This window comes from Nestor notabilis, unplaced genomic scaffold (genome assembly GCF_000696875.1).
Source record: "Nestor notabilis isolate BGI_N333 unplaced genomic scaffold, ASM69687v1 scaffold35190, whole genome shotgun sequence".
NCBI classification, from domain to species: domain Eukaryota; kingdom Metazoa; phylum Chordata; class Aves; order Psittaciformes; family Psittacidae; genus Nestor; species Nestor notabilis.
In genome coordinates, this window is record NW_009913068.1 from 1 (window position 1) to 11,531 (window position 11,531).

General features: G+C 37.9%; 1 protein-coding gene across 1 annotated transcript; it reads left to right on the forward strand.

Annotated features, from left to right (window-relative positions):
* Positions 1–459: 459 nt before the first annotated feature.
* On the forward strand, positions 460–10,918 carry LARP7 (La ribonucleoprotein domain family, member 7; the record flags this gene model as incomplete). The annotated part of the gene is made up of 8 exons (XM_010022611.1): positions 460–667; positions 2,108–2,208; positions 2,305–2,388; positions 4,460–4,624; positions 5,308–5,416; positions 6,881–7,255; positions 8,177–8,306; positions 10,761–10,918. Coding segments are annotated over exons 1-8 (1,330 nt in total), but the record flags the coding sequence as incomplete, so codon positions are not given.
* Between the last annotated feature and the right edge of the window lie 613 nt (positions 10,919–11,531).

The following is an 11,531-nucleotide window of genomic DNA, read 5'->3' on the forward strand; positions in this document are numbered from 1 at the left end:
TATATATATATAAAATATTTAAGAGTGCTGCTTGTCTGTAACTTGCAACATCAATTGGAACTGTGAATCCCATGACTGGTGCTGACATTCAAAAGCTGCTATTGGCAATCTGATGGTGAGGACAGGCTGTTCCCAAGGCGTTCAGAAACAAATTATAAATAAAAAGCCTGCAGTTCGGTACCAACTTGCCTCTCATCGATCTCTGTGGCTAAAGGGCACTACTAGGTGCCACGAGACATGAGTTCTAGCTTAGTCTTCACATCGTAGTTATTGTGCAACCTAATTTTCCTCATCCTCTTGTACGCTTTGTATTTTTGTATGGTACAAATAATGAATGGCACATAGTCTTACAGGGGATGCATGAAGTTTTTCATGTCAGCTAAACCAAGAATGTTTCCTCCTTGAAATAAGACTATTCTGATTTTTCTCAAAGGTTGTATTTAACTTCCAGTTGACAGAATGACTGGAATGGAGACTGAAACGGCGAGAGACAAAGCTGTGGAGGAAGAAAGCACTGAACAGAAGAAGGAGAGAGAGAAAAAGAAGAGGTCAAGGGTTAAACAGGTGCTCGCAGATATAGCAAAACAAGTGGATTTCTGGTTTGGTGATGTCAATCTCCACAAAGACAGATTTCTCCGAGAGCAAATAGAGAAGTCCAGAGATGGCTGTAAGTTTATATTCACTATATTTCAGTGAATGGATTCTTGACTGTATTCCTGGTGACAGTTACAAGTTATTTTGGGGTTCACGTCTGCTCCTGGGGAAAGCAATAGTTCCGTGCTGTAAACCAGCAGCAGGATTAGCGGCTTGGGAGGCAAAGCTTGGTACCAGTTTTTAGAAATTGTATTTGTGTTTATCTTTCCTGTTCCTTTACTACCAGCCTGAAGTTACAGGCATATTTCAGGGTAAAAATGACTGTTTGGGAGACACAATCATCATCTTTTCCCGCCCCACCCCCTTGTAACTTTGTGCAATTTTAAGAGTGAACAAACAAACAAGGGTTGTTTTGCCTTTGGAGGTGTAGCACTTTACTTGTATGGTAGATATATGCAGAAAATAAAATGCAATCTGTATTTTTGTTTAGACAGAGATGCTTTTTGTCATGTTTTTTGCACAAGTTTTTGATATGTGAGCAATAGTGTGTTTGCATGTAGGGCTACTGTAGGTTTCTTTCCTTTAGACAATTTTTAACATGGCTGATTTAACTTCAGAGTAGGAAATTGAGCTCAGTTCTGAAATTGTTTGGCAGTTTCTGAAGAAACTAATTTATATTTTTGCTGCAGTGACTAGTATGCTTTTGCTTTAAAAAAAACAGTATATGTGTGGTAAATGCAGTCTATTAGTCTAATTGTTCTGTTAACTGAGTTCTGCCAGATGGACTAGAAGTGTGGTATGTCTCTAAAAAGAGGTGGTCCTTCTCCATCCAAACGAACAAATAGCTTTCAGAAGTGTTTACTTATTTTTGTTTTCTTAAGGAGTACATGCTTATTTGAAGTATAAATCATGAGTCCAGTTGCATTGCGTGTGAAGTGTAGCCTTCAAACTGCTTGCTGTAGTCTGCCATTATATTGAACTTCAAGCCAGCTTTAAAAAAGGGGCCCTCAGAGCAATAAAATTTAGCCTACATTTTCTAGAGATATTAGAGCTTGGATATCTTTACTTTTTTTTTTTTTTTTATTAAGAGTAATACTACATAATTTCCTGTCAAGGTTTCAGCAGCATGACTCATTGCAACTGAAGTGCAAGCAGGGGCTCTTTTGTGTTGGGAAGCCTGGGTTAAACACTTAATTGAGTATTTGAAGGAGAAGCACGTTTTCAATGCAAATTGGTTTTGTATTGCAAAGCTGCATCAGAAAGGGGGTTTTCTTTCTTTTTGAAGACAGTAGTTATCAGTGGGGAGGTAGAACAAAATCCCTTTCATAAAGGTTAGCACAAAAAAAAATTAAATATGGGTTTACTTGAAACTTTAATTTTGATGGTGAAAATTTTCTCCAAATCCTCAGCAGCAAGGTTATGGACTGCACTAATGATTTGCAGGTTGTTTTACTAGCGAAATCTTAATGTCAGATTACCCTGATTTCATCATTGTACCTTATTTTATACCTAGATGTTGACATATCACTTCTCGTTTCTTTCAACAAAATGAAAAAGTTGACAACTGATGGAAAATTGATAGCTCGAGCAGTTAAAAGTTCATCTGTTGTAGAGGTATTTCATGTTTCACTTTTTAACATTTGCTGATGTTGGTGTAATGTAAAGTAGGCGATAGTCTTATGGAAATTGTTCATTTCTTGTTACTTTTAGTTGGATTTAGAAGGAACAAGGATCAGAAGACGCCAGCCGCTGGGTGAGCAGCCGAAGGATGTGGATAGTCGTACAGTCTACGTGGTAAGGCTGCACTTGCGGTAACAGATTTCATAAATAGATTGTACCCCAGAGGGGTGGGGAGTTGAATCAGAGGAATGTAACTCCTACGGGTTCAGTCCGGTAACTAAGGTACAATACAAACCACTACTGCTACCAATAATAATGATAAGGGAAATAACAAGGGGAGAGGATACAACCACTCACCACCCACCGGCTGATACCCAGCCTGACCTGAGCAGCGATCTGGGCCTTCCGGGTAACTCCCCCCAGTTTCTATACTGGGCATGACGTGCTGTGGTATGGAATACCCCTTTGGCCAGTTTGGGTCAGGTGTCCTGTCTCTGCTTCCTCCTGGCTTCCCCTCCTCCCTGGCAGAGCATGAGACTGAGAAAGTCCTTGGTCAGAATAAACATTACTTAGCAACAGCTAAAAACATGGGTGTTATCAGCGTTGTTCCCAGGCTGAAAGTCAAAACCACAGCACTGCACCAGCTACTAAGAAGGAGAAAAAATGACTGCTGTAGCTGAACCCAGGACAGTTCTTTAAATGTTATGTGCTACTCAACAGTATTGCCCTAATATTATTACAGGGACTGCTTAAGGCCAAAATAGGTAACTGATGTGTTTCACAAGTTACTGAATTCCTAGAGATCTTATTTAGAGAATATGTACCAAACCATTATCTTCTCTTACTGCTACCAGAAGGGGTAAGATGATTTTTTTTCCTCTTTAAAGACTAGTGGATGAGGAATCTGCTCTTTGTAGTGGAATCACAAAAGTGTTAAGCTGTGTTAAATGACTGGTATGTAGCGGGGGGGGGGAGCAGAAGAACGGAGTGTGCTGTAATAAAGTTACAGTTAAAGCTTCCACTGTGAAGGACTGTCTCCAATAGCAGTTACGTTTTTCTGAATTTATGCAGGAAGTCAAAGCTTTATTTCTAAATTAAGAATTGAGACTTAGACATGTGTTTCTTTAAGGAATAGTAGCTTCGTTACTGTGGGTTTTACAGTCTCATTTAATTGGGGGAAGTTTTTTTTTTTAAATTTCTCTGAAATAATTTTGTGGTTAGTGGCTTTTTTAATATGTATTCATGTAAACTACATTTCAACATACCCTATTATTTGGTACTCATCCCATAATATTTTTTTAAAGCTTCAAGCAACTGGGTTTTCAATTTTATACTATAAAGAGATGTTTTTCTCAAGCAGGCGAAGTTCATGCAAAAATAGTTTTCTACCTGAGTGTGATAAATAATGTTTTCCTACAAGGAAAACCTTTTAGGGCAGTAACTTGCCATGAAAAAAAAAAAAAGAAAGTATTGCAGTGAAGAATTGCTGAGTCTCCACTGTTTGGGCATAGATTTGAGATTAGGGGTATAGAATGTTCAGTTGGGTCTACTTAGAAATTGGTACGACAGCATTTCTCTTTGATTAGTGAAGGAAAATGTTTAGGAACTGAGACATGATGTCTGCAAGCTGCTAAAATTGTTGCTATATTAAGGAGCTGATAGAAATAAAATCAGACAGTTCCATCATCCAAGAAGCTGGCTGAAAGTTTCTGCTGCATCTGATCATGCAGGCTGCTAGTATTAAGTACTAAGCTTTAAAATGTCAGCTACTAGCAGGAATTTATCAGCTTGAGAGGTGGCTCTTTGCTGACCTACAAGAATTTTCTGCTATACCTGGGTTACCAGCAATAAAATGGAACAAAAAAATCCTTGTGCTTTGCAGCAGATAGTTTGAGACAATGTGGAATTATGTTTGCTCAAAGGTCTTACATTTACATGTTGCAGAGATACAGTTGCAGTTGAGGTCCTGGCATCTGTCACAAAAAAGAGAAACAGCTAAACATATAATCTAATTGTTACAGGTATATGAATGTTTAAAGACGTGTTTTCAGATTGCTGGTTTTACTACCTGAATACTGTGACCTCTCAAAAAAAATACTACTGAAATAAAATTTTGTCAATGTTGTCACCTCATACTTAAACGTATTTTGGTGTGATGACTTCTTAATTAAAAGTTGTAAACCAGCTGATGCAATGGCAATACAGTAGTGAGAAAATGACATTTCTTTCCCTTTGTTTTTTTTAGGAGCTGCTTCCCAAAAATGTCAATCACAGTTGGATTGAGCGGGTGTTTGGGAAGTGTGGTAACGTGGTTTACGTCAGTATACCCCGGTATAAAACTAGTGGTGATCCAAAGGGATTTGCTTTTGTTGAATTTGAAACTAAAGAGCAAGCTGAGAAAGCTATTGAGGTGAGTAGTGGTGCTTCTGGTCTGCTCACATTCTTCCCAGTTGTTTGTCACTTTGTGCTATGGATGGGGTAGTTTTTACAAGTCCACCAAATGGATTTTAGAGAAATTCCTAAAATAACATAATTTGAAAACTTAGCAGGAGTTCAGTTCCTGTCTCCTTAACCCCAGGCCTCAAATCAATTCCACCCCTCCTTAAAAGCATAATCCTGTTCATAACCTGGAGACTCAGTAGAAGCATAGCGAGTGTTTTTTGGAATAATTTGGTTGGCCACTCATCTTTTAGGGAAATAAAGATCTCAGTGTAACAGTATAGTGGCTGTTAAATTTCATCAGGCAAGCATGGTTATACCACATTTTCTGTACTTATATGTGATTTAAAAGTCTAGAAACATTTACATTTATGTTTCAATATCACAATGGTAACATGCGTAAAGGTATCACACTATTGAACTCAAGGAAGCTCTGCACTTAAAAGGTAAACCCCAGCAACAAGAAAAACAACCCAAAAAAAGCACCACACCACTGAAAGAACATGAGAACGTAACTCCTGCTGGAGTTATGAGGGAGTGCATCTTGTTTGAGTGAATTATGGGGCTGCTGGTTGTGACTGCAATGGAGATTCCTAAAAAAAAAAAAAAAAAGGAAAATTTTGAGAATGCTTTGTGAATATTTTCTTTTTTAAGTTTTTGAATAACCCACCAGAAGAAGCACCACGGAAACCTGGGATTTTCCCCAAAACAGTAAAGAATAAGCCTGTTCACACACTGAATACGAGTAACAGCAGTGTAGTAGGTAAGTGTTACTAAGTTACTGTGATCAAGAAACAAACTGATTTGTGCCTCAGCTTCTGAAGAGTTTGCACTGCTGTTTAACTGTAGTCTAGTCTCATGTTTCTTAAAACTTTACAAGATTAAAATACGTATTGCTGTTTGTTCATTGGCCAATGTAGACTTAAGAATATAAGTGTCAAACAAAAATACAGTAAATTTCTGCCATTTGTTTTTCTGCTTGATTAAGAACTTCAATTTCTTTATTCCTCTATGCCAGCTATCATTAGACATTGTTATGCTGGCAGAGCAGCTTTCAGGCTGTACAACAAATCATTATGTACACATTGAACATTAGCAAAAGATAAATTTGTCTCAGATTGTTCTAAAAATATTTAGCATTGAAGGGACAGATTCAGGCATAAGAACGAAGTTAAACATTAGTGCTGTTCAGATGAGTTTGTGATCATCTGACATTGCAGTGAAATGCTTATGGTATTCTCTGCTGAGAGAACTACAAAACTAGTGGATTTTTGCCTTTCTTCTTCTTTGGAACTCTTGCTAATTGAGCAGAGCAGTCTATAGTAGAATGAATTTGTTACAGCATATTTACAGTTCCACTTTACATAATTCATAATTACGGGGGGGGAGGGGCAGAAATAGAGGGTATTGCCGGGAATCCTGAATGCAGAGTTGCTCATGTTTTGAAATACAGTCTACTAAAACTCACAAAGCAGCATCACAGGCTTGTGTTGCAACTTTGATCACTGAAATGTTTTTCCTTGTTTCTAATATAATGCGATTGCCCAGACTTAGGCATGTTCCATTCTTTTTCATACACATAATGATGAATCATACATTACATTCCTTACTAGCATCACTCATTCTTTATTATGTCAGTAACTACTGGGGGGTGTGTGCCAAAGATATGTTTAAGACACATCTTAAACCTAATTAGGATGCCCTCTACTGCTTCACATGCATCCTGACCATTATAACTTTGAACCAAGTGTACAGTAATTGAAAATAAATTTATTTATTTTTTAGATTGGTTGTACAAACCAGCAGTCTTTTTTAGTTGTTTGGCCTGGAAGGAGGAAGGTATCCCTTCCTTAAAACAAGGAATGACATAACAAAAATGTGCATTTGTTAAGGAGAAGCAAAGAAGCCTGGCTCCTTTCTGTTTAATCTGAGAGTAAGTACTTCAGGAATCCTGTAGTCAAGCTATCCTTGTGACCCAAAGGCCGTTCTTGCTTTGTGACACTGAGACTCTTATCTGTGTGTTTTTCTCTTCTGCTTAAAATGCCTAGGAACAGCTTTGAGACAGAGTTATTGCATCTCTCCTGTAGTTAGAGATATCGGAGACAGGCACTTCATTTAACATCCCAGATTAGAATGACATATGATATTGTGATTGTTTGCTTAGGTCAATTAATCTAATCTAGTTTTTAATCATTGGCAGTCTCAAATATTGTATTTTTTAATACAGAAGAGAAGAAAAAGAAGAAGAAAAAGAAATCTAAAATCAAGAAAGAGAGCAATGTACAGGCTGCTGTAGAGACAAAGGAATCTAACACAAATGCTACAACAGAGCAAGTACCCAAGTCAAAAAGACACAGAACTTCATCAGAATGTTCAGAAATGGAGGTGATTGAGGCCCACAGGCAGCCCTTAAAGAGAGAGAAAAGAAAATGGGACAGAACAGAAAGCTCCGAGGCGCCTTGGGAAAGCAGGCCAGGGAAGAGGAAAAGAACCAGTTCTGGAGGTGGTGAGACCTCAACTCCAAAAGTGAAGAAAACTATCCAAAAGGATGAAGTTGTTCCTGTAAAGGAAGAAACAACAGAAGCTCCAAAAGATTCCAATGGTAAACTTTGTTCCATCTCTTCTTAGTATGTTCATGATTTATATGTCTCTTTTCACAGGTGACAAATGGTAGGTTTCATGAGGGAAAAATCTAGATAAGGAGAAATGCTTGAGTTAAACCACATTCTTTGCAATTGTAATTGTATTTGTAGTGGCCCAAATTAACGTGATTCTTGCTATGCTAGAAGGTAGCAAGCAAGTGAGGTAATGGCAGATGCAAAGGACAAAGCTGGAAAGCAACAAGGAACTGAAATGTTACCAGTATAATACAAATGCATTAGACTTTTGGAGGCTCATGGGTTTAGTACTTGAAAAGTTATTGAGGAAAAGAGTTCACGAATGATTCAGGCGCTGAATTTCCATCTTTGAAAGTTAGCTGGTAAAAGATGATTCTGTGGTGAAAATGCTGGTCAGTAGGTGAAAATGCTTAATATGGTGGAGGCATACTCAGGGTCAGGTTAGGAATATGTGGTGTTCCCTGCCGTTAAATTGAAACCTGGTAATGAGTCATTCCAAGGAGATAAGCTGCTTGCAGAATAGGGAAGAACTCCATCAGAAGTAAAAATAGTTCCAAAGTTAATAAATGAAGGACAGGTCAAGGTCATCCTAGGCAAATTGTGTCAGTGTAAGAATGGAGTGTAGGAATTCTTACAAAAGGAAAAAAAGGCAATAGATGGGATTTAAAACTGCAGTCCATTAGAGGCTACACTAAGGTAGTTGACATGGGGGACTGAAATTTTTTAGCAGGCTGCAATTTTTGTGAAAAGAATCAAAGAAGTAGTGTTGATTAAACTATTCTTGGTAAAGCAAATGCCATGCCATTTAATGAAATATTCATTTAGGCTGGATTATATAATGCATGTATCTCAGTAGCAGTCAATATTGGACCTAAACATTTTTTCTTTTGGGTTTTTTAATGTAGATGTTGCTGCAGAAGATGACAAGGATAAAAAAGATACATCCCTTTCAAAATCTAAAAGGAAACACAAGAAAAAGCACAAAGAAAGACACAAAATGGGTGAAGAAGTCATTCCACTCAGAGTGCTCTCCAAGTAGGTTCCGGAACATTAAAGTGACTAGCTTACCATACCCGGTGGAGAGGAGGCCTTATTGTTCCATTTTCCATGGTTTCACTGAACTAACTGGTACTGGTGGCAAATGGCTTTAGTGGTGGGCTGGTTTCTGAATTTAAATACACCCCACCTCCACCCCTCAAAAAAAGCTGTGTGAGGGCAGCTTGTTTTGTTCACGAATGTAATGATTACAATATAGGGGCTTCTGAACTATGCAGTTTTGTTGTGTGTATGAATTATCTACTACAGAAAATATTGAATGCTTTATTATTGAATTTTTATTAACAGGCACATATACACATTTCAGTGATTTCTCAACATTTCAGATCATTTAAATCCTTTGCATGTCTGACAGTCCATCACCATTGCTAAAGTGCAATTCCAATTTTTTACACAACAGAGTTGCATATTAGCAACAGTATTAGACTGTAGGTGGAAAAGTTTATTAAATACCAGAGTTTAAGTCCAACTTCAATTCTTCAGTAGTTTACATGGACCAAGTCATGCCGTTCCTCATGCTTTTAACTCTTGGGCTCTTCGGAGTCACCACAACTATAACATGGAAGCACTTACTTTTTAGGCATCCAGCAAGTACCTCCATGTTAAAGTCGAGGGGGTCCTTGCCATCTTCTGCTATATATCATGATGCAAAATCCCAGTTAATGCCTTTGTGCTTAACAGAGCAACCACATGTACAGTTTAAATACAGCTTGTTTCGGTATCTGTTTAGATACATTTTCTAGGAAGAGGGAAGGGTTCAGCTGGGATAAAGGATTCACCACCACTAAAACATGGAAGCACTTACTGCTCAGGAGCAAAGCAAGTACATCCACATTTAAGTTGTGGGGGTCCTTCAGTGGAAAGTCTAAGGAGCAACTTAGAAATTTAAAAAGCATGGTATATAGTTATGATGCAGTAATAAACATAAAGGTATATTACTGCAAGTACACTTATTTAAGCTATAACTTATTTCAAGAACATTAGGATCCACCGCCACTGAAACATGGAAGCACTTACTTTTTTAGGCAGCAGGTACCTCCATGTTAAAGCGAAGGGAGTCCTTTAAAATTAAAGCAAAAAAAGTATCTGGAACAGAGTCCCCTGGAGCACTTGAATCTTTCAGTTCTTGGGACAGAATTCTTCCTTTTTTTCCTGGTTAAAGTCTTGCAGCTTAAGCGAAGACAAAATCCTGGATGGTGGTTCAGGATTGCGATCAGGATTCACCTCTACTAAAACATGGAAGCACTTACTTTTTTTAAGTCACAGAAAGCACCTCCATGTTAAAGTAAAAGGGGTCCACAAAAAAAAAAACAAAACACCAAACCCAAAAAAATATGTAGTTATCGATGATGCTGGTCCTCTTCCACCAGGATCCTGAGGCTACTGTCAAAAAAAGTTTTAAGTACAGTTAACTATAGCAAAGGAGGTTTAAAAAAAGAAAAAGTTTTTAAAAGAGCACAAGCATAGCTAGTACTTGCCTGACATTCCCGTGGTCTTCTCTGCCTTCAAGTCAACAGCAAGTACCTCCTTGAGCTTGTATTTATACCATACCTTGCTATGGAATGGTGTTGCCTTTTTATCTACAGGAATCGTTACGTGGGTCTTTTGTTATTTTAATGTCTTTGCTCTATTGAGAATGTATGATCCTGGGTGAGTCTGGATGCTTTTTTTGAAGTATACAGTTGTCAATGTTAACAGCTAAAACCATTACCACAAGATATCCTCCTCTTTAAAAATCCTCTATCAGCTTGTTTGATAGCACAGATTAAGGTAACAATGAGTCGTTCTCACAGTGGCACTACAGGCATTGTGTTTCTGGGGAGTAAAGCTCTAGCTGTTTGCAGAAACATCTCCATGCTAAATGTATGTAAATATATAAATTGCTTCCATGTGGTGGTATTTTTTAACCAAAATGCATTTGAATGGTAAGGAATGTTCTTATCTCAGTAGGTTTTTTGGTGAGTTTAACCAGTTGTTGATTTTCCATCAATGATTTTTCTAGAAAATAAAGGACTTATTCTCAATATAGTAACACAGGAGTGGGTTCACTGAACTAATTCAGGGAATTCAGAGTTCACTGTCTTGGAATTAAGTCTGAATTTAATGCCTAGCTCCAGTAGAATATGCACTTTACCAAACTGTTGTGTATGCTTGCTGAATATGTAAACCAAATTTGGGAGTCTCTCTGTTTGAATGACAGGTTGATCTTGTTAGAACTTGCCTGGAATAGTAATAGCTAAAGCAAAATAGTAAGGCAGATAGTAATGAGGTTTGGTTTGACCTAAGCACAGGGAAGTCTCTGATGGTAAGAACGATCTGCACTGCTCACCAGGTTTAGCTTGTCTGTAAACTCTGTTGTCTTAGGCTGTCATCGAGCTTCTAAACATTTTCTTCTTTACAACTGACATCCTATGCCTGTGTTGCTGCTTACAGGACAGAATGGATGGATTTGAAGCAAGAATATTTGGCCCTTCAAAAAGCCAGCATGGCCTCATTAAAGAAAACGATGTCTCAAATCAAACCTGAGCCTGTAGGAGAGATGGAAACGGAATCTTATGCCCAGAAAAAGCCTCAGCCTGAAAATGGCAAATGTAATGCTGTTTGTGATGTTTTTTGTCTTGTTTTCTTCATGATTCTAGTACACAGACAGAAGGGATTTAAGACACAGGTCCCCTAGAAACACTGCAATATGATCGTACTTTCTATACTACTAGTGCCTTTTCTGAATGCCAGATATAGTTAACAGCAAACCCCACTCATGTACGTGGATGTGGAACTAACGAATAGTATAAATAAAGACTAAGCAAGTAATTTCAGCATATTTCAGTAGCACTTCTTAAACTTACGTATCTTTTCAGGTATGGTGATGTCACTTAGGCTTGACCATACTTGCAGCAATTTAGAAAACAATTTCAGTAAGGTGTTCAAAAAATGGCTTGCAATTGGGTTTTATCAGCATTATGGTTAATTATGTCCTTGTAATTAGATTTCTGCATTTTTCAGCAAGCGAGACTTGCTGTTTTGCTCTGGATCGTCTGTACTTTATTACCATGTCAATGCCAGTGTGCTTATTTTTAATCATTCCAGAACTGAGCGTTCAACTATTAACTATAATCAATGGAATATAAAATATTCTTACAAGACGACCCTGTAGGCTGTAAAAACTTCTCTAAAACTCTTGGTGCTATTTCTGTCTTCTCTCCC